This window comes from Penicillium lagena (assembly GCF_028827675.1).
Source record: "Penicillium lagena strain IBT 129212 chromosome Unknown utg000001l_segment0_segment0, whole genome shotgun sequence".
Taxonomy (NCBI): domain Eukaryota; kingdom Fungi; phylum Ascomycota; class Eurotiomycetes; order Eurotiales; family Aspergillaceae; genus Penicillium; species Penicillium lagena.
The window spans coordinates 3,797,423-3,819,765 of NW_026623222.1; the positions used below are offsets into that span (position 1 = coordinate 3,797,423).

Here is a 22,343-nt window from a genome sequence, read left to right on the forward strand (position 1 = left end):
AGGTATAGTTGACCTCCTAAGTCTGTATTTCTGCTTCTCGTATCCACCTCCCTCTCCCGTAAACAAAAGTCCCGTTGGGCTTCTGGTCGTGCGCGCTTTTATCTACCTCGTTCCTCCCGATCGCCGGCCGTCATTGCTCTCCCTTTCCGTTGAAAATATCCCGGCTTCAGTCCCTCAATTCCCTGATTCTACCATCGAGAGGCTGCCCCTACTCGCCGCGGTTAGGTCTTGATGCGATAACAAGACTTGCGTATGTCACTACTAACTCACCCGCCGCTCGCCCTCATGGATTTGCTGACAGACATCGACAGAACTCACCCACGTTTGTGCTAGTGTAAATACTAATAAACCAGTTCCATTCCCTCCCCGGGCCACGAGCATGGCCGTCAACCTGGCCGACGATGAACTGTTCACGAGGGCCATCTCTGGGTATCGCGAGGCATTTTTGGTTCAGCACTCCCACCTCTCGGAATCCGAACGAAACCAGCTCTGGAGTCAGCGACTGAGCCAGTTCCTCCCCGCCAACGATGACGACGACGAGGGCCCGACAGGCGGCAAATCGGGGAAACGAACTCGACAGGATACACCGCGGACGCTTCCCTCTTCTGGTTCTGGTCTTCCGCAGGCGAAACGACGAGCCACCGTATGTGTGACCTTGGCCTCTTGCTCCCGTCTCCTCTCCTCTCCGTCCCTCCGCCTCTCTCCTCCTCTTCGCGCCAAGCCTGGATTGACAATTGGCAGACCCCGGATCTTCCAGTCGCCGCCGATGCCACGCAGGCCCCCTCCGTCGACAAAGGACCGGGGTCCTACCGGCACACGCCCATGGTCCGCTCGCAGAGCCAGCAGATCCCGGTCTCTCACCGGCGGCCCCCAGCCAGTTCGGTCATGGGCAAACGGCTCTCTCTCAGGGCGTCCGCGACCACGCGGCGCCTTGACCATGTCGACGAGTACTCGCCGTCCGAATACGCAAAGCACTATTTGGATGACTCTCCCAGCCAGCCTCCACGCTCGGCGTTGACTCTCGGGCTCACGGCACAGCATCCTGGACCATCTGGATCGGTATCCTTTCAGCAGCACCGGCCATCATCCCTCCAGGCAGACCAGCCTCCGGCCGCCGCCGTGGAAATGCGACGCAGCGTGACGACTGACACGCTCTGCGGCGGGTTCAACTCGTTCAGTTTCGACTCAGCGGGATCGGGTGTGGATCTCGGCTCCATGTATTCCATCCCCCCGGAGTTGGTGTCCATGGCCACCTCCGATACACCGTATCATGATCCCCTTCCTTCTCCCGTGCAACCTGACATAGATTCCCATGTACTATTTCCATTTTCTCAACCCACTTCCTTCTCGACTTCCGCGCCGCGCATCACCTCTTACCCGCTGCTGATGCCTTCATTCGCCATGGCGGTGGACACGCGGTTGTCAAGCTCGATCGACAGCGACCATTCATCCACGTCGCCGCCCTCCCGCGCCTCCCGGCGGGCTCAAGAACAGATTGCCCATGGCGCTCGCCCCATCGCCCCCAAGCGGGAGACAGACACCAGCATCTCATCCCAGCCCGTTCCGACCGATGCACCTAAGATGGTCCGGATCTCCTCCGCGGACGGCACAGCCAAAGAGGTGGCAGCAATTCCCAAAGTGACCGTTCAACGGCCACAGCGGCCCAAAACCTACTGCCGGCTGTGTAACGACCAGCCCGACGGGTTCCACGGCGACCACGAGCTACGCCGACACATCGAGCGCGTGCACGCCCCCGTCCGCAAAGTTTGGGTGTGCGTGGACATCTCGCCAGATAAGACTTTCCTGGCCAACTGCAAAGCATGCCGCAATGGCAAACGCTACGGGGCCAACTACAACGCGGCCGCGCATCTGCGTCGCACCCACTTCAATCCCTGCCAGCGTGGCCGTGGCGGCCGCGGCAAGGACAGCGAGAAGCGCGGCGGCAAGGGTGGTGGCAACCATCCCCCGATGGAGGTGCTGCGCCACTGGATGCGCCAGACCGAGGAGGTAGCCGATGAGAACCTCCTGCGCGATCTGGAGGCCGGCGAGCCGGCCCTTGACGCACCGCCCGTCGCCCTGCCCGACGGGGGCTACAGCAACGCTGAGCTCGGCATGGAGGCGACCGTGATGCACGGATATGACGCCCTTGCTCCATTCGACATCGATCCCGCGCTGGACGCGCCATTCTACCTCGACGCGCAGGCGTTGCCGTCGGAGCTCGAGTCGTACGTCATGTAATGATTTGATGTCTAAACCTCGCCCACGACAGACTACTTGGTATTATCGCGTTTGATTGCGGATATTCTTCTTTCGGCTGTTGTAATTTATGCTGTGACTTTTTTTTCTTTCTTGTTGATATTTTTGCGGTGTCTTGGACATTCTGACCTAGGAACCTTGGAACGTAAGTGACGAAACTAGTAATGCCAATCAATGATAATGAAGTATATGAGATAATGTGTGGCGGCCGAGTAACCGATCGTGTAGATATACTTGTTGTCTTCCCCGAACTTGGTCCAGGGTCCAGGTACCCGAGACCTGGACCTAGGCAGCAGCGATACAGGCGGTGAACCGGTGTGGCTCAGCGATGATACGGTGGCTGGCTGTGCCCCAATCATAACGGATCCCGGTCGTAGGGCTGGGCCACCAGGTGTGGCGCTGCGATCCGCATGGTCGTAAGCCTGGGGAAAACACCAGGCCGAACCAGGGAAACCAGAAACGAACAAGTTATTTTTGCCCACACAGTCAGTGCCACGGATTTATTTCCCCAAAAAATTATAGGTACTCGACAGGTACGTTGTCCGCCTCACCATCCGCCACTGGCCCACAAGTACCCGCTCTGTACCCGTTCGGCCTCTCGTGAAGAAAACTGATCGGCCCAGCCGTTCCCTTCCTTCCTTCCGGCCTTCCTCTCCTTTCTTCCTTGCTTCTCCTCTTCTTCCCTTCTTCTCTCCCCACCAACAAACAACAACCACAACCACACCCGATCTCACATTCTGAGATCGTCTCTCGCCCTAGACTCCCCGTTACTCCACTTCCGCTTCGCTCGCTTTCCTCGGTCGCTTGTCTCAAGCCGCCCCCATCACCTCAATCCCACCAATCCTCATCCAGGTATGTTGCCCTGAACCGCCGTGGCGGCGATCGCAGGCTATCGTGACTGCGTCGTTTGACTGCGCCGCGGCGCTTGCTATGGTCGTTGTGCCCCTGATGTGATCCGGTCGCTGATCTGTTTCGCTTGCCGCCAGACTCGTTAGCGTCGTCGCCATGTCTGCTCAAGGTTACTACGAGCAGCAGCCCCAGTACCCGCCCCAGGCTCACGGGTAAGTCGATACTTCTGCGTTCGTTTTTTCGTCGATCCTCTGCATGATTTGCTTTTTCCCTCCTCTTTCGCCTACCGGCTTACGGCCCTTCTCCAACGAGTCGCTGAGCAGTGCGCGGACTGCCTGTCTTGTTCCACGTTGTTACCGTTACATCTTTTCATGTCTCTGACATCCTCTTTCGCGCTCAAGGTATCCTCCTCAGCAGGGCGGTTACTACCCGCAGGGCCAGCAGCCCTACTATCCCCCCCAGCAGCAGGCTGTAAGTTTTGGGTTACCTGTCCATGCTTTTTGTGTCAATACTTACGCCGATTTCCAGCCTTACTACCAGCAAGGCCCTCCCCCTCCCCCGCCGCAACAGAAGAGCGGCGGTGGCCAGGGATGCCTAGGTGCTTGGTAAGTTTCGGGCTCGCTCTCTCCATCAAGAACACTACTAATATAAATTTCGTTTCTAGCCTGGCTACCCTGTGCTGCTGCTTCGTCTGTGAGGAGGGATGCGAGTGCTGTGCTGACTGCGTCGAGTGTTGCGAGATGTGCTAAATTTCACGACTCATGATATTTCCCTTGTTCATGGCGTTCGAACTTCCAGATTAGCTCGGCAGCGTTCTCGGGCATTCTACCGCACTCTTTAAATCGCACTGATTTCATTTCTCGTCATTAGTATTTTTTTCGCCCATATGTTGTTTTTTCAGTGGTAACTGCAGTTAGTCCATTGTATAATCCATATCGATTCACAGCTTCAGAAGAGTCGTTTGAGGGACTGTCAAAGAAAGACGAAGCATTGTAATAGTATGAATTTATTACCCACAAAATAGTTTCGCCGCATTTACCTCGTCGCGGTCAACTAATTTTGTAAGAATGTATTTGTAGCTTGACTTGGCTACCTGAAACTCGAAGTTGGATAGCATTTGGATTATCTTCCCGCCCTTTCCGCGCCAGCCTGTTATTAATAGCAGCTTTGTGAATTGACAGCGAGACGCTCAATATCTAGCGCAATTCTCTGCGTAGGCGCCTTGAAGGGTTGATTTTTTGAGCACATTGGATCAGTACTGCATGTAAGCGCCCAGCAACTCCTCATACATGCCCATGCGGCTCCGCAGCCCCAGGCAGACTCTTAAGTCCCGCATGCTTTCTTCGTGTAACGCTACTGTATTTGTTTCATTTATCATTGGAAAAACTACTTAATATATTATCAGTCCAGTTGATATATATTCACCATTATGCATTTTGAGACCGCTACTTCCGACCAAGTCACGCTGAACGAAAATGGATCAAATCCGCTCGAGGTCAATGGACTGTGTCTCATGTCTTTGGACGGTGGAGGCGTGAGAGGATTATCAAGTCTCTACATTCTCAAGGATATCATGAACCAACTTAATTTAGAGCGGCAGGACGGCAGAACCCTGAAACCATGCGATGTCTTCGACTTGATTGGAGGTACCAGCACAGGCGGGTATGTACTTTCTGTATTAAGGCTGTGCAGTTCTGACCAATGTTTCCAAATGCTCAGGCTTATTGCTATCATGCTCGGACGATTGGAGATGGGCGTGGACGACTGTATCAAAGCATACAGCCAGCTGATGAGTTCTGTCTTCAGCGAGAAGGCCAACAATCTTCCAGTGGATTGGTCCGGCAACATAAAGGCACAATACGAGAGCAAAAAGCTTAGAGCCGCAATCGAGGATGTTATTATCCGGTCTGGGTCATCACCTACTGATCCTATGGATGACGGAAACACAGACCGCTGCAGGGTTTTCGTTTGCACAACATCTAAAGAAACACTTCAAATTGCCAGGCTTCGGAGTTATAATGTTCCAAACGAGGATGCAATTGCAGCGACAATTTGTGAAGCGGCTTTAGCAACGTCTGCTGCAACACGATTCTTTGACCCAGTCACTATTGGAGACCGGCAATTTGTTGATGGCGCATTTGGCGCAAACAACCCTATTGAAGAGGTTGAAGAAGAAGCTGCCGATATCTGGTGCCCTACAAGCCGAAATTTGAAGCCTCTCGTCAAGTGTATTGTTTCTGTTGGTACAGGCGATCCCGGACAAGGGGCTATCGATGACAATTTTCTCAACTTCCTTTCGAAAACTTTGGTTAGAATGGCCACAAAGCCTGAAAGCACTGAAAGGCGCTTTCTGGCCCGCTGGAGCAACGAGTACAGACAGCATCGCTACTTTCGGTTTAATGTCGATCATGGTTTGCAAGATGTGCGGATGACCGAATATGACAAGAGAAGTTTGATCGAGTCTGTAACTCACGATTATCTTCACCACTCTGTCCAGAAAGCCCATATTCGGGACTGCATACTGAATTTGGTCAGCAAAGAGGGTGGGTTTGGTATCTGTGCATTTATAGATATAGAGCTAATGGTTGTTGACGATTAGCAGAGATGACGGATCTTGATTTTGAACTCACAATACATGTGTGATTCCCTATTACAACAAATACCCATTGTTCTTGGTCATTGATCATTGGCTGACAAATATTAGGAGTATTCATCTCGAGCATTTCGCCAGCGCATCCTCAAGGATGTCGATTCGTCGAACAATCCTTTCTTGAGTCGAACAGCGCCATGTTGGGTTGTGCCCTTTGAGAGAAACTCACGATTTGTGGACCGAGAGTTCTTGGGTAAGATAAAACGAAAGCTTTTTATTACAGATAAGCATCAAGGAATTGTCCTCTATGGCCTTGGTGGCGTGGGCAAAACTCAAATTGCCCTGGAACTTGCGTACCAGACAAGAGACCAATGGCCAGACTGTTCAATTTTCTGGATTCCAGCAGTGGATCGGGAGACCTTTGAACAGGCATATCAAAATATTGCCAAGGAGCTTAAAATTCCCCTGTACGATGATGGGAATCAGGATGTCAAGGCCTTGGTGCAAAAGTGTCTGAATCAACCCGGAACAGGCCGGTGGCTGCTGATCTATGACAACGCGGACGATATTGATATGTGGGCTGGAAGTACAACAGAGTCGGCCACAAATGGACTCAAAGAATTTCTTCCCATGAGTGATCAAGGTGCGATTTTATTCACAACACGCAGCCATAGAGTTGCCCAGCACTTGTCGACCACCAATATCATTGAGGTTCCGGAAATGGATGAACACAGGGCTTCTCGAGTATTGCGAAACTCGCTGGTCAACAAGGAGCTCCTCAACGACAGAAAAGCAACACAAGATCTCCTAGTCCGCCTAACTTTCCTTCCCTTGGCTATAGTTCAGGCTGCTTCCTTCATTAACGAGAACAAACTGGATTTTGGCAGCTATATTACACTACTGGATGGGCAGGAGCAAGAGTCCATTGACCTTCTAAGTGAGGATTTCGAGGATGAAGGTCGATACAAAAGCATCAGAAATCCTGTCACCACTACATGGCTTACATCCTTTGCTCAAATCCGGAAACAAGACCCCCTGGCGGCGGATTATCTGGCGTTCATGGCCTGTATCAATCATCGGGATATACCATTGTCGCTACTCCCACCCGCTCCGCAGCTGAAATTTGTAAAAGCCATTGGAATTCTCAGTTCCTATTCATTTATCCGTGTGCGGCATAAGGATGGACTTTTGGACATGCATCGCTTGGTGCACCTTGCGATGAGAAATTGGGTGAGGTCAGCCGGTTCCCTGGAGAATTTGCAAAGAGATGTTCTGCAGGAAATTGACCACCGTTATCCAAGGTATGAACCTCTTAACCGAACTGTATGGCGATCAGTAATGCCCCATGCCCTTCATGTTCTCGATCTTGCGGCAAACAATGAGGATACGGTGGTGAAATCGTCTCTTCTTCACAAGGTTGCTATCTGCACCTTCCATGATGGTCGACTTTCCGAGGCTCAGAAACTTGCTCTTAAAGCCTCTGAAATCTCGAAGCGCTCTCTCGGCGCAGAACATCCCGACACCTTATCATGTTTGAGTAATTTGGCTACAATATACGGTGGACAAGGCCTCCTCTTCAAGTCGCTCAAGTTACATGAAGAGATACTTGAGCATTCGAAGAAGTCGTTAGGATCTGACCATCCAGACACACTGAGAGCTATGGCAAGAATAGCTTTCCAGGCTCGTGAGACAGGAGATCTACAAAAGGCCGAAGAGCTTGGCAGTCAGGTAATCAGGCACTACCTCAAAACTCCAGGGCTTTATGACGTTAATACTCTTTCTGCCATATCCGACATGGCTTTGGTCTATAAACTCCAAGCACGACTGCATGATGCGACAGAGCTAGGCTTGCAAGCTTTGAATATCACGAAAAGAGTGCTGGGACCTGACGATCCTCATACTATCGCTGCCATGTGCCACTTGGCAAATTGTTTCGGAGAACAGTGGCGATTACAGGAATCGGAGGAATTGAATCTGGATGCGTTGGAGAGGAACAAAAGGGTCCTTGGGCTTGAGCATCCTAACACCCTTAAGTCCATGAATATTCTGGCCCGCACATTGAAGCTGCAAAACCGCGATGCAGAAGCAATTGCAACCATGACCGGGTGTGCACAACTGTGTGAGCAAGTCTTTGGCGCAGATAATCCTTATACCATGGCTTGTTGTTATGCATGGCTCAACGAGTGGACAAAGCCTAAGTAAGTTCTTCCTCTTCCTCATGGTCGGCAATGAAATATTTTGCGAAAGCTATCCCCGGTTGTGCAAATTTAAATTACCATTTTGCGTCTTATTGTCCAGCTTTCATAGGCTCTATTTACCATGGTGGTCGACCAGCCGCTAAATGAAGGCCCTTATTCATGAAAGATCTGACAAATATTCTCTCGCTAGGAGTATTTTCATACTCTTCAGGGATAGGTATACCTTCTTCCAGAGAAACCAAATGAGAAGAAACAGAGCCAGAGCATACCCTCGAGTCAAAGTGTGCTGTGGGCTCTACCGTGGTAGACGGCAGAAGAAGGATGATTCGTTGATTCGGGAGATCCTAAGAGCAGCGGCAATTGCTCCCGCTGACAGACGAGAGTCCTGTGATGAAATTGCACTTATTGGGGTAAACAATGAGAAGTATAAGGAGAAGCACATACTGTGATGTTCGTTCTGTCTCTATTCTTAAAGAAGACTGTGGTTGATTTCATGTTTGCAAATATTGTTTCGTATTTGTATAAATATAGGAATTATTTTGAGCTTCATGGTTGCAGGTTTCAACAGAACTAGCATCCAAGGGGCGAGCTAGATGGATATAGGCAACATAATGCCATATTACTATATGTATACAAGTGGTCAAGAGCTCTCAAGACTACGTCACGCCAGGCACTCGGGAATGTGGAGAATCCGCGGGTGCGGGAATGCGGGAACGGAGAACTTCGCCCGGTGATTTACCCGTCAATCATAACAACAAGTATTTGCTGCCCTTTTCAACCAAGGAGACAAAAACACATTGTAAAGCAGCCGAAGGTTAATTCAGTGGACAAAGTAGCCGAGTTGAAGTATGCAGCCGCATAGTCTCGCCTCTCCAATTCAACCGAACGAGTCACATCGCCCCTCGAGTGACGATCAAGTCGGCGGGGATTATTATGCCGATATTTCTCCATTCCCTACGAGGACCGAGGGTTTGCTTTCCAGTCCATGCACTCCTCAAGGGATTTTACCCGAAACAGAAAAGCTTCATATCAACTTGGCTCCATCTACCCACTTACAATTGCCATTCGGCGGGAAATGATCGTCCCTTTTCACTCCTGCCCCTCACGAGACTCGAGATTGCCAGGGGCAGTAATCTCAATAGTGAGCTCACTACTCCGCCGCAAATGGAGCTCCTATCGAGATGCCTCTAGCCGTGTATAAATATCCAGACAGCCAGTTCTCTCATTTGCTTTTTGCATTTGTTTGTCAGCCAGGGTAGGATCTACAACTTGCATCGCCTGGCCAAATAATAAACAATGGTACTGGCTAATCATCTTCTCCTACCGCTGCTGGCATCATGCAGCGCAGCCTACCAGATCTCAGTTGCAAAATCTGGTGGCAATGCCACGACCAACCTGCAATATGGCGTGATGGAAGAGGTGTGTTTAGCCCGCAGTCGTCGAATAGAATTTAAAGATCTGAGACAAACTTTAGGAGATCAATCACTGCGGCGAAGGAGGTCTCTATGCGGAACTAATTCGCAATCGAGCATTCCAAGGAAGTACAACGTACCCGTCATCGTTGGATGCCTGGGTGCCGGTTGGCGATTCGTCTTTGGCTCTGAAAAACCTCAGTGATCCGCTCTCCTCGGCTCTCCCCACTTCTGCCAGAGTGTCAGGGACTGACCAGTCCGGCTTTACCAACCTGGGATTTTTTGGCATTGATGTGCGGCCTCAGAAGTACAGCGGTTCTTTCTACGTCAAGGGTTCCTACAACGGCAAGTTCACTGCAACGCTCCAATCAACCACAAGCGGGAAGACTCTAGCAACTACCACGATTATTTCGACAAGTGCCGGAGATGAATGGGTTCAGCATAAGTTTGTTCTTGCGCCAGAGACAACGGCTCCAAACACCAATAATACCTTTTCGCTGACCTTCGATGCTTCCGTGAGTTCAACTGTAGGCTCTCGCGGAGCTTCTAGCTAATAAGACCAGAAAACATCTGATGGTTATCTTGATTTCAATCTTATTAGTCTGTTCCCGCCGACATGGAACAACCGTCCGAATGGGCTCCGACGCGATCTGATGCAAGCCATGTATGATCTTGGTCCTGTAAGTGTTCAGGAATATACGCTCCGCAGATAAGTACTCATCAAAATTAGAAATTCCTCCGGTTCCCAGGTGGCAACAACCTCGAAGGCAACACAATTCCTGGTCGATGGAAGTGGAACGAGACTATCGGACCACTCACAGATCGTCCCGGGCGTGCCACAACATGGGGATATGAAGAAACCGGTGGCATGGGCTTAGTTGAGTACATGGAGTGGTGTGACGATCTTGGGATGGAGCCCAGTAAGAACACATTTTTGGCATACCACTGATTCCTCTGACGCCGATATACTAGTTCTCGCTATTTGGAGCGGCCATGCTCTAAATGGGGATACTGTCTCGGAGGCCGACCTCGACTTTTACGTACAGGACGCACTGAATGAGCTGGAATTCCTCACCGGATCTGTGGACACCCATTACGGTGCTTTGCGAGCTAAATACGGCCATCCGGAGCCGTGGACCATTCGTTATGTTGAGGTCGGCAACGAGGATAATCTAAGTGGAGGCTTAGATTCATACACGGAATACCGGTTCCAGGCCTTCTACGATGCCCTCTCTGAGAAATACCCAAACATTCAAGTGATCGCATCGACCATCGACATGACACTGCCTGGTAACGCAGGTGGCGATTACCATTTGTATGATATCCCGGACAACTTCGTCAACAAGTTCAACATGTGGGATAACTACACAGATCAGCATCCAATCCTGCTTGGTAAGGGACATCCAGTAAGGCAAGGTCAATTGGCTGACACTTGTAATAAAAGGTGAAATTGCAGCGACCGAATTCAATAACGGATATGGCGTTAACTGGAGTGATTACCACTTCTCCACATATCCTTGGTGGATCGCCTCCGTTGGGGAAGCAGTCTTCCTCCTGGGTGCAGAGAGAAATGCCGACAAAATTATCGGAACAACCTATGTGAGTATTCCTGTCCAAATACGAATTTGGACTAACCGAACCAGGCGCCCTGGATGATGAACCTGGATAACTATGAATGGTCGCCAACCATGCTGGCCTTCAACGCGGACCCAGATCAGACAGCCCGCTCCACGAGTTGGCATGTCTATAGTGTCGGTATCACTGTTCTATCATGTTTACCTCCCGGACTAACTTTGAACGCAGCTGTTCAACCACAACCACATGACGAACACCCTCCCTGCAACCTCCCCTGACGCCTTCGGCCCACTCTACTACGCCGCCGGTCTTGACAGCCAGACCAATTCGCGCATCTTCAAGGCAGCTGTTTATAACAGCACCGCCAATGTGCCAGTGTCCTTGACATTTGAGGGCATTGGCCGAGGCGCAACAGCCGACCTGACCGTGCTGACAGCTCCAAGCGCTTATTCCATGAATGCTGTCGGTGCTCCAAACATGGTGGATATCCAAACCGTGAAGGTCACGGCCGGGAAGAATGGAGTGTTCAGCTTCAAGTTGCCAAATCTGAGTGTTGCGGTGCTGCGGACCAACGCTTAGTTGATTCCTGACTTTTTGTCAAAGTAACTACTAGTTATAAAATCCCCATTGTCGCATATCCTATGATGCAGTCAAGACCTTGCCCTTTGCACAGTAAATATTATGCCGGTTGCGAGGAGTTGCGACGCTTACTTCTTTGATCTATGAGCTCCGCACACCCCAACGCGGGATAGAATTCAAAGCAAACAACCGAATGTTAGACTAGTAAACTATTTCCACTGTTATTCTATCTATTCTTTCAACGCTGCACCACCTGCTATTATGAACCTCATCCAATCCAGCTGATAACCCACTTCACCGTTATCTCGGTAAATTGTTAGTCGCCTTTAGCCTCCACCCATCGCCCCATTGAGAGGGGCGTCGATTCATTTACCGGAGCTTCTCTGTCGCTATACAGACTCCACTCACATCAGGAGCCGCATAGAGGAAAACTAGTTTAATGGTCGGTAGCGCGTTCCAGCCCTTTCCCGCGGGTGAAGAAGGCCGCCACTGTCGCAACGAACCCGAAAGACGCCGATGCCGCAAACGACATACGGATTGCGCGATAGTACACCAATCGAGCGGCTATCTGTACGTCCGGGGGTAGATCGTAAATTGCAGAGACGGAGTGACGTATCTCGTCGATTACCTATGCATAAGAGGAATTGATCAGCAAGATTTCCTTATAGGGCCACCAAGCTGTGGTCCAAAAGGGTATGTACGTTCCATTTATCTGGTATTTCACTCAGGGCCTCCGGGAGGCCTGAGCTCAATGTATTCTGGACGATAGCAGAGGTGACGGCGACACCCCAGACTGTCCCGAGGGAGCGGATGAGGTAGACTGTAGAGGCGGAGACGGCGTGGTCTAGAAAGCGAAACGTTTAGTACCCCTTCTGCAGGCTGATTCAAGGTATCAAACAGGAACTAGCTTACCAGAGTGGTCGAATGCAGCCAGGAAGGTAAATAGGATTCCTGGATACACGATACCCTGGCCCAGATTGGCGGGAATCATATAGGCAAAATACTTCCATTCTGCGTCGTGGAATCGCAGCAGCATCACCAGCAGGTTTCCAATGAACATCAGACCAGCGCCCGTTCTCACGAGATAAGATAGCTTCCCCCAGCGAGACATAACAATGCCAGATATAAGCCCTCCCAATGGAGTGGCCAAGCATGGGATAGCCAGGCGACCACCTGCTTTGCTAGGAGTGTCCAGGAGAATCACCTGGAACAAGAGCGGAAGTGTAAATAGGTACTATCAAGGTCAGTCAGTTAAATTCCCCAACAGACAGACAAGTGTGGCTTACAGCGTAGGCAGCCATGCCCACACAGACGTTGGAAATCTGCGTCGCTACAGGAAGAAGCCCACGAAGCATCTTCAACGGCATCACAGGAACAGCGGAAGTTCTGGACTCTATCATGAAAAAGACGACCAAGAGCACCACACTGGCAACTAAGGACATAATCACCCAGACGTTTGTCCAGGGAAGCTCATTACCACCCAGGCTCAGTCCGAATAACTGACTAGAGAGCGCCAGGACTAACAAGCAGGCACCGGAGAGGTCGATCTGACGCCAGATGCCTTGTGTGGCTCGATCAGAGGTCGATTCAGCATCGTCGTTGGGAAACTTCAAAACGAAATGGCCCAAGACCAACGCACTCAGAGAGACCGGGCATTGCAGCAAGAAACACCAACGCCATCCAATGGAGTCGACGATCGAGCCACCAAAAGAAGCACCACAGATAGCGCCGAATCCGTTGGAGACGTTCTGGATCGCTTGGTACATGCCTCGATGACGGAAAGGAATGAGGTCGGAGTTGATAATAGTAGCTGGGATAGAAGTCAGAAGAATACCCAGAAAATCATGGTATTTAGAAAGCATACCCATTGTCATCAAGCCTCCGCCTCCAATGCCAGTCAAGGCTCGCATAATATCCAAGAACACGATATCACGGGCCACGCCGCAGCCCAGACAGCCGACCATAAAGCAAATAGTCGCAGTAAAGAAGCATGCACGACGACCCAATAAATCCGAGAATCTTCCATATAGCGGCTGGAATGCTGTGCTCGTGACCAAATAAGAAGTGGTCAACCATGAGGCAGTGTTTGCGGCGTTGAAATCCGAACTAATCACGGCGTAGGTTGAAGCAGTGATGGTGCTGTCAAATCCAGAGAGGAATACATTGGACATAATTGCTGCAACCATATATAATTAGTCATTTGGTTCTATTATCCATGTTGAAAGACTAGTCAACCACCAACCGATTTGAATCCATGTAAAACCCGGCGGCGACTTCCAAGTCGACGGAGATTCGTTTGATCCCAAAAGAGGCTCTTCTTCATTTAGAACAGGCATTGCGGACTCTGGTTCGTGTTGAGCACCAGGTCTTTCACTTTGGTGAGGGGCAGCCATGGCGGATTGGTTGATGGTAGGAAAATGCCAGAGTTCAGAGTCGGCCGAAAGAAAAATTAAAAACTCGTGACGTGCCAGTTTCCTCTAACCGAGTGTCCAATATTTCTCGGCTCTCTTTCTTGGTGGGAAACCAAGACCTCGCCAGGAAGTGACTGCAGCTGCGGGCACTCGATTAGGCAACGCGGGGCGTTTATCCCCTCCGAGCACGACATCTTGCATCAATATCACATCTTCGGCACACAGAAACACAAGAAAAAATGGCGGGAACAAGAGAAACGTATGACATCTTCTAGCGCAGATCGTTGATCCCACGGTCGTATATAAAGGTGGACGAAGAATAAATCTTTTTTTCCCAACCGCTCTATAAACCCTCCAACCTCTACCAGAGAGAACATACTCCCAGTGCAGAATACCCACCTAAGGTTAATGTACCCACATTGCACTATGGACAACATCATAGAAACTGATCGTTGGGCTAGTGCCTCCCATTATTACCACCATGAAGGTTCTTGAGATCATGGCCTGCGTGGCCGCGGTTACGCCGCTGGTCGCTGCAGACTGGCAATTCAAAACTCGGACGGACTTGGCGCCGCCTCGTCTGAATATCACTATCTCCGCAACGGCCGATGTCGAGAAAGGCTACCTCTTCGTAGCGCCTTTCCCGGGCGAGGTAAACACCCCCGGCTCGCATGGGCCGCGTCAGCAGGGTCCGTACATCTTCCGCGATGACGGCGAGCTTGTCTGGTCGGGATATACCTACTTTTCCATCTGGGCCGCCAATTTCCAAAAGGCACGATGGAGAGGCCAGGATGTACTTTTTAGCTTCGAGGGCGACCACAACCCGGGCTACGGCCACGGTCACGGCCACGCGACGCTTCTGAACCAGCGCTATGAAACTATCCGGGAGCTGCGCGCGGGCAACCACAAGCTCATGGACAAGCATGAATTCCACATTATCAATGAGGAGACCGCCCTGATCCAGGTCTACCAGCCCGTTCCCCGCGACCTGAGCCGCTGGGGTGGTAGTGCCGAGCAGCAATGGATTGTTGATGCCATCATCCAGGGTATGTTGGCCTTGACTTCATTTCAAGGAGTGAGACTAACGACGGCCAGAACTGGATATCGAGACCGGCGAACTTCTCTTTGAATGGTCCAGTCTCGAGCACGTTAGTCCCGATGGTGAGCTCGCTCTGTTCGTGTGTCTATCACGTATACTAATCGCATGCAGAGGCCGTTCTTCCTCTCAACCCCGGCCAGGCTGGCGCAGGCTACAACTCGTCGGACGCATGGGACTACTTCCATATCAACTCCGTTGACAAGGATGCAAACGGTGACTACTTGATCTCGGCTCGGGATGCCTGTGCCGTCCACAAGATCAACGGTACCACTGGCGAGATCATCTGGCGCCTCGGTGGTCGCAACTCTGATTTCAAGCTTGGCTCAAATGTCGCATTCTGCTTCCAGCACCATGCGCGGTTCGTATCGCAAGGTAAGAATGAAGAGATTATCTCCCTCTACGACAACTCTGCACATGGAACAGAGAACAACCGTGGCCACGAGGTCCACACGCACCCCTTCTCCCAGGGCAAGATCATCTCGGTCAACACGGCCAAATGGACGGCGGAGATTGTCCAGGCCTTCCAACCTCCTGACGGTCTTCTGTCCAAGTCCCAGGGCAGCACACAGCTCCTGCCCAATGGCAACGTTCTGGTGAATTGGGGCTCCGAGGGCGCAATGACGGAATTCAAGGCGGATGGCAACGCCATTTTCCACGCGTACATGGACTCCGACTTCCTATTTGAGGGCGTTGAGAACTACCGTGCGTTTCGCTACAACTGGACTGGACTGCCCACCGAGGAGCCGGCCATTGTGGCTGAGAAGACCTCTGCGGGTACTGCCATCTATGTGTCCTGGAACGGCGACACTGAGACTGCCGCGTGGAACTTCTTTGCCATCACGGATCGCTACGGGTCCCGCGCATACCTGGGACAAGCGTCCCGCGATGGATTCGAGACCTCGTTCGAGGTGACAGGTCACTCGTACCAGACCGTGGCCGCCGAGGCTATCTCTGCCAGCGGCCGAGTGCTTGCAACTACGCGGGTGACGCAGATCCAGCAGGAAGTGCTGCCTCCTTCGTCGTCTGTGTCCACTACCAATGCTCAGTCGGATAGCTTGTGGGCGCAGGTGGTCTTCCACGGAGAGATTTGATCTAACTTTTGATCTGGAGTTTGATTTGGAGGCAGTGAAGATGCAGCAAGGCAGGTTATGTAGTTGTTAGTTGGGTGTAGGTAGTGCAGAAGTGAGAATCAGATGATCGGATGATGAGCGTTGGTTACACACAGATTGCACGTGGCGATCATGATCAATACATAACTATAGTCTATCCGATCCGATGCGATGTGAGCTATGCAATAAAGGACGGAGCTGAGGCTCCGTTCGGAATGACTACTCTCCACCGCTCTTATCCCTGAAGCTGCCCGATCGGGCCATTGCTCCCCTGGTGGGTCCCAACCGATGGCGAATACGCGAATACGCAACCAATCATGAGCCCTAGCTGTAACCAGACGGTTTTGGCGAACGTTGAATCCAGGGTTATTGCTAGGATTATGATGTTCATGAACCTCTCTGGTAGAACAACTTGTTTTATGCAGCAGAGATGAATCATTTTGGTGGCAAGGATATGAATAGTGGAGCCCAGAGCCGTTCGGTAGTAGAACCCCATACTTTCACGGACTTATTTAGTAGTCAGCTCGGCCGGCCCAGGATCCGGGGTTCATCTAGGCGATCATAATGAGATACATACTACTCGGATCCCTTAGTTCCCGGCTTCCGTCCTGCGAGGAGAGTCGTCTCCATAATCTTAATAAATAATAATGGCCCGCATCTTTCTCTCTTTTTCTCCCTATGTCATAGCTGCTTTCAATCATGGCCGCTCCTCAACCCCCCGCGCCATTTGGGGGTGCCTCTGCAGCAGCGGATGTCGTGGCCCAGCAGCTAGAAGAACTCAGGCAGAGCGACCGTATCAGCCCCGAGAAAGAAGAAAGTACTGACACCGCAGGCGATTCGGAAGAAGACCGGCAAGAGAAGATCACGACGCTGGCAAGAACCATCTCCCAGCTGTCGCGTCAGTACAGCACCAATGGGTCCATCAAAGAAGATATCAACACGTTCCTCGATCCGGCTAAGGATCCTGAGCTGGATCCCAATTCCGACCAGTTTAAGTCCCGGAAATGGGTGCGCAACATGCTGCACATCACCTCTCGCGATCCCGACCGATATCCGCGTCGCACGGCAGGCGTTTCATTCCGCAATCTCAACGTGTTCGGCTATGGGACTGCTGCAGACTACCAGATGGATGTGGGCAATATGTGGTTGAAGGGTGCAGGCTGGTTTAAGAGTGCGCTGGGGTTCGGGAAGAAAGTGCGCATTGATATTCTGCGTGACTTTGAAGGCATGGTCAGCACAGGAGAAATGCTGGTGGTGCTAGGCCGCCCCGGCAGGTATGTTTGCTGCGCGGCTCCCTATAAAAGTGACAAAGAACTGACCTGAGGTTCTGTAGTGGCTGCTCAACCTTCCTCAAGACGATCGCGGGTGAGACACACGGCCTTTGGCTAGATGACGGCTCCGATGTACAGTATGAGGGAATCTCGTGGGAGGAGATGCACAGCCGATTCCGAGGCGAGGTAATCTACCAAGCTGAAACCGAGACGCATTTCCCTCAGATGACTGCTGGAGATACCCTGCTCTTTGCAGCCCATGCACGCGCGCCGAACAATCGCATCCCAGGAGTAAGCCGAAAGCAGTATGCCACCCACATGAGAGATGTGGTCATGGCCATGCTGGGTCTCTCTCATACTATGCACACCCGGGTAGGCAACGAATATATCCGAGGTGTATCCGGGGGCGAACGCAAACGCATCAGTATCGCAGAGACAACTCTCTGTGGATGCCCGCTGCAATGCTGGGATAACAGTACGCGTGGACTGGACAGCTCAACTGCGCTGGAATTTGTCAAGAATATCCGTCTGTCGACGGACTACAGCGGCTGCACTGCCATTGTTGCTATCTACCAGGCGAGTCAGGCCATCTACGATATGTTTGATAAAGCGGTAGTCCTATATGAGGGCCGGCAAATATACTTCGGCAAGGCAGACGACGCCCGTCGCTTCTTTATTGAAATGGGTTTCGACTGCCCTGAAAGACAAACCACGGCCGACTTCCTCACCTCTCTGACTAGCCCTTCGGAGCGCCGCGTCCGCCCTGAATTTGAGAGTGTAGTGCCTCGCACCCCTGATGAGTTTGCCACTAGATGGAAGGAGAGTGCGGAGCGGAAACAATTGCTGGCTGACATTGAGGCGAGTCGGTCTCAACACCCAGTGGGAGGTGACAAGCTTGATGAGTTCAGTCGCTCTCGCGCAGCAGAAAAAGCCAAGGGTACCCGGGCAGCCTCACCATTCACGCTGTCATACACGATGCAAGTTCGTCTGTGTCTCTGGCGTGGATTTCTACGTATGAAAGGAGACATGAGCATGACGCTTGCCTCTGTGATCGGCAACATCATCATGGGCCTGATCGTCGCTAGTGTGTTCTACAACCTCAACCAGACGACTGGCAGCTTCTTTCAACGTGGTGCCTTGCTCTTCTTCGCCATTTTACTCAACGCTTTCGCCAGCTCTCTTGAAATTTTGACACTCTGGGACCAACGACCAATCGTGGAGAAACATGACAAGTATGCCTTGTACCATCCCTCGGCTGAGGCATTCAGCTCTTTGCTTGTCGGTCTACCGGACAAGTTTATGACAGCTGTTGTCTTCAACCTGATCATCTATTTCCTGCCTGATCTCCGACGTACCCCGGGCCATTTCTTCGTCTTCTTCCTGTTCTCATTCACGACTACTCTCACCATGTCCAACATCTTCCGCTGGATAGGAGCCATCTCACGCTCCAAGGAGCAGGCGCTGGTTCCAGCCTCGATATTCATGATGATTTTGGTCATTTACACAGGTTTTACTATCCCGGTCCGAGACATGCACCCGTGGTTCCGATGGCTGAATTACTTGAACCCAATTGCATACGCCTTTGAAGCCCTGATGATCAACGAATTCAGTGGCCGCCATTTCCCGTGCTCCGCGGCGGACTTTGTCCCTTTCTACCCAAATGCGCCTCTTAGTTCCAAGATTTGCTCTCAAAAGGGCGCGGTGCCCGGCCAGGATTTCATTGATGGTGACGCCTATATCAACACCTCGTTTCAATACTACAAGCAGCATCTGTGGCGCAACTACGGTATTATATGTGCATTTTTCGTCTTTTTCCTCGCAGCCTACATTATCTGCAGCGAGCTTGTCCGAGCCAAACCGTCAAAGGGAGAAATTCTGGTCTTTCCGAAAGGCAAGATTCCAGCTTTTGCTAAGTACAATCGCAAGGATGACGCGGAGGACTCATCATCAGCAGAAAAGGACGCCCCTGCTGTTGAAAGCCATGATCAGCAAGTCGCATCCATCGCCCGGCAAACGGCCATCTTTCACTGGCAGGATGTCTGTTACGATATCAAGATCAAGGGCAATCCGCGTCGTATCTTGGATAATGTTGACGGATGGGTGAAGCCTGGAACTTTAACTGCGTTGATGGGTGTGACCGGTGCGGGCAAGACGTCTTTGCTAGATGTACTGGCCAACCGTGTGACGATGGGGGTCATCACCGGCGAGATGCTCGTCGATGGTCGTCCTCGCGATGGCTCGTTCCAGCGCAAAACAGGCTACGTCCAGCAACAGGACCTGCATCTCGAAACTAGTACTGTGCGTGAAGCGCTTGTCTTTAGCGCTCTGCTTCGCCAACCGCACAAAGTTCCTCGCCAGGAAAAGCTCGACTATGTCGAAGAAGTGATCAAGATGCTTGGCATGGAAGAGTATGCTGAGGCGGTGGTCGGTGTCCTTGGTGAGGGATTGAACGTGGAGCAGCGCAAGCGCTTGACTATTGGCGTGGAAATCGCTGCCAAGCCGGACCTGCTTCTATTCTTCGATGAACCTACTTCTGGTTTGGACAGTCAAACCGCCTGGTCTATCTGCAGTCTCATGCGCAAACTGGCTGACCATGGACAAGCTGTTTTGGTAATAATATTGCTCGAGATTTATATGCATAACATACTAACAGACAATAGTGTACCATCCATCAACCGAGTGCTATGTTGATGCAACAATTCGATCGCCTCCTGTTCCTAGCCAAAGGAGGTCGCACAGTCTACTTCGGAGAGCTGGGTCCACACATGGAGACTCTGATCCGGTACTTCGAGAACAAGGGGTCTGTCAAATGCCCAGAGAACGCCAATCCAGCAGAGTGGATGCTGGAAATTATCGGCGCTGCTCCGGGATCCCATGCGGACCGAAACTGGGCGGACGAATGGAACAACAGCCCGGAGCGGACGCAGGTTCGACGCGAGTTGGCTGAGATGAAGGCAGAACTGCTACAGAAACCTGTGCCTCCGCCGACGGCTGGCTATGGAGAATTTGCGACACCGTTGTGGTATCAATTTGTCGTTTGCATCCACCGCATGTTCCAGCAGTACTGGCGCAGTCCGGGCTACATATACGCCAAGGCGGCCATGTGCATAGTTCCGGTCAGTCTCCAGACGCATTGTATGTTTGAATGAGTGCTGACCCCTTTTAGCCTCTATTTATCGGATTTACTTTCTGGCACATGCCCAACAGTCTGCAAGGTCTCCAGAACCAGATGTTTGCCATCTTCATGCTGCTCATCATCTTCCCCAACCTGGTGCAACAAATGATGCCTAGCTTTGTTACGCAGCGGTCCCTGTACGAGGTGCGGGAACGTCCATCCAAGGCTTACTCATGGAAGGCGTTCATGCTGGCTAGTATCTTTGTGGAGCTGCCCTGGAATGTCGCGATGTCGGTGCCCATCTTCTTCTCGTGGTACTATCCCATTGGCCTCTACCGGAATGCCTACCCGACCAACTCCGTGACGTCACGCAGCGGAACCATGTTTTTGCTTATTCTGATCTTCATGCTATTTACCTCGACCTTCAGTTCGATGATGATTGCGGGCATCGAGCAGGCAGAGACTGGCAGCAACATCGCACAACTATTGTTCTCACTCTGCCTGATCTTCAACGGGTAAGTCTGGTTATTTTTTTGCTCCTGTCAGCGCTAATCTTTTCCCAGTGTGCTGGCGAGCCCCCAAGACTTGCCTGGTTTCTGGATCTTCATGTACCGCGTTTCGCCCTTCACATATCTGGTGTCAGCAGTACTCTCCACCGGTGTATCTGGCGCTGACGTCACATGCTCTGCAATTGAACTACTCCATATATCGCCCCCGAAAGGCGAAACGTGCATGAGCTATTTGGGTCCGTACTTGAAAGAAACACACGGAAACTTGCACAATCCCAACGCGACCACAGACTGTCAGCTGTGCTCCATTTCCTCAACAAACCAGTTCCTGGCCAGCGTCAACATCTACTTCTCGGATCACTGGCGCAATATCGGGCTGCTCTTTGTGTACGTGGGCTTTAACGTGGTGGCGGCCGTTTTCTTCTACTGGTTGATTCGCGTGCCGAAGCATTGGTCGCGTAAGGTCAAGCAGGAGTAGAGTGGGGGCTGGTGTGACATTTACGATACGATAGAACATTTTTGTGGCTTGTCGGGCACATCTTTGTTGATCCTTGCGCCTTGTGCCTCGCGAGCTTTATAAATAATACATATTGCGGGTTTTTTTTCCTCTAGATTTCAAATGCATTTTGTTAGTTAATAATAGCAACGTGCTCTCGGTTGGCCGTTAATGTACAGTGCAGCCACTCAGCACGCCTATCAATTGAACTATGCATGGTTTGAAACACCAAAGAAGGCAAGGCAGATCGAGGTGGGGGCGATAGCCGGAAGGTTCGGAGTCCCTCCTTGATTAGTGAACTAAGTGCCATCTACTCCATACTGTGATCCGTGGCTTTAGGGCTTAGGCGGTCGGAAGAGTACCATAGGAGCCACCAACGGGGTGATCATTCAAGCCTAGATGTCTTGTTCGCTTTCGGCTGGGTCACCACGCGGGGACGATGATCCGCATTGAGGCGTGGGGAGGTGGGAGGATGTGCTGTGTGATTGGCTCCGTCGTAATTTTCGGGGACCTCGGAAGAAACAGCTGAGTGATAGGTCGCGGACCCCACTGCTCTCAGAATAGAACGAGTACGAAACGTGGCTGAGTAATAATGCTAGGGGCCTTGATGGACAGTAGGGAAAGGTTAGTAGGGCGGCCAAGCTAAACTAGCTACGGCAGGTCGACAGGGATCGAGTCATAGCGCATGGAATAACAGGAAGGAGGATAATGTACTGGTGGAAAAGGGAAGCGAGCCCCCATGGCGCTGGGCCAGGTTGGGATTAGGGCTTTGGGGTCCAAAGGTTGCGAGAAAGCGCCGTGTTTGAGTTTAGAGCTGCGATTAACCGTTTATCGTTCTTTCACACTCCACCCACGGCATACCTGGCCCGGGTGC

General features: G+C 51.5%; 7 protein-coding genes across 7 annotated transcripts; 6 read left to right on the forward strand and 1 right to left on the reverse strand.

Moving 5' to 3' along the window:
• Window positions 1-379: 379 nt before the first annotated feature.
• Window positions 380-2,238, forward strand: N7510_001668 (uncharacterized protein; the record flags this gene model as incomplete). Its single annotated transcript, XM_056973595.1, has 2 exons — window positions 380-643; window positions 742-2,238. 2 exons carry the CDS (start codon window positions 380-382, stop codon window positions 2,236-2,238), a joined length of 1,761 nt encoding a protein of 586 aa, XP_056838712.1.
• Window positions 2,239-3,261: 1,023 nt separating this feature from the next.
• N7510_001669 (uncharacterized protein) lies at window positions 3,262-3,714 on the forward strand (the record flags this gene model as incomplete). Its single annotated transcript, XM_056973596.1, has 2 exons — window positions 3,262-3,317; window positions 3,507-3,714. The coding sequence occupies 2 exons, from the start codon at window positions 3,262-3,264 to the stop codon at window positions 3,712-3,714; spliced, it is 264 nt and encodes an 87-aa protein (XP_056838713.1).
• Window positions 3,715-4,534: 820 nt separating this feature from the next.
• Window positions 4,535-7,897, forward strand: N7510_001670 (Acyl transferase/acyl hydrolase/lysophospholipase; the record flags this gene model as incomplete). The annotated part of the gene is made up of 3 exons (XM_056973597.1): window positions 4,535-4,767; window positions 4,825-5,635; window positions 5,810-7,897. The coding sequence occupies 3 exons, from the start codon at window positions 4,535-4,537 to the stop codon at window positions 7,895-7,897; spliced, it is 3,132 nt and encodes a 1,043-aa protein (XP_056838714.1).
• Window positions 7,898-9,189: 1,292 nt separating this feature from the next.
• N7510_001671 (alpha-L-arabinofuranosidase A) lies at window positions 9,190-11,459 on the forward strand (the record flags this gene model as incomplete). Its single annotated transcript, XM_056973598.1, has 8 exons — window positions 9,190-9,312; window positions 9,368-9,820; window positions 9,869-9,985; window positions 10,036-10,225; window positions 10,278-10,697; window positions 10,750-10,904; window positions 10,949-11,056; window positions 11,109-11,459. 8 exons carry the CDS (start codon window positions 9,190-9,192, stop codon window positions 11,457-11,459), a joined length of 1,917 nt encoding a protein of 638 aa, XP_056838715.1.
• Window positions 11,460-11,895: 436 nt separating this feature from the next.
• N7510_001672 (MDR family MFS transporter) lies at window positions 11,896-13,852 on the reverse strand (the record flags this gene model as incomplete). The annotated part of the gene is made up of 6 exons (XM_056973599.1): window positions 11,896-12,087; window positions 12,161-12,303; window positions 12,372-12,693; window positions 12,746-13,269; window positions 13,324-13,635; window positions 13,702-13,852. The coding sequence occupies 6 exons, from the start codon at window positions 13,850-13,852 to the stop codon at window positions 11,896-11,898; spliced, it is 1,644 nt and encodes a 547-aa protein (XP_056838716.1).
• Window positions 13,853-14,351: 499 nt separating this feature from the next.
• On the forward strand, window positions 14,352-16,060 carry N7510_001673 (arylsulfotransferase family protein; the record flags this gene model as incomplete). The annotated part of the gene is made up of 3 exons (XM_056973600.1): window positions 14,352-14,916; window positions 14,966-15,031; window positions 15,081-16,060. The coding sequence occupies 3 exons, from the start codon at window positions 14,352-14,354 to the stop codon at window positions 16,058-16,060; spliced, it is 1,611 nt and encodes a 536-aa protein (XP_056838717.1).
• A 717-nt stretch (window positions 16,061-16,777) lies between these two features.
• Window positions 16,778-21,451, forward strand: N7510_001674 (pleiotropic drug resistance family ABC transporter; the record flags this gene model as incomplete). The annotated part of the gene is made up of 5 exons (XM_056973601.1): window positions 16,778-17,352; window positions 17,412-19,959; window positions 20,010-20,465; window positions 20,516-20,979; window positions 21,028-21,451. The coding sequence occupies 5 exons, from the start codon at window positions 16,778-16,780 to the stop codon at window positions 21,449-21,451; spliced, it is 4,467 nt and encodes a 1,488-aa protein (XP_056838718.1).
• Window positions 21,452-22,343: the final 892 nt, after the last annotated feature.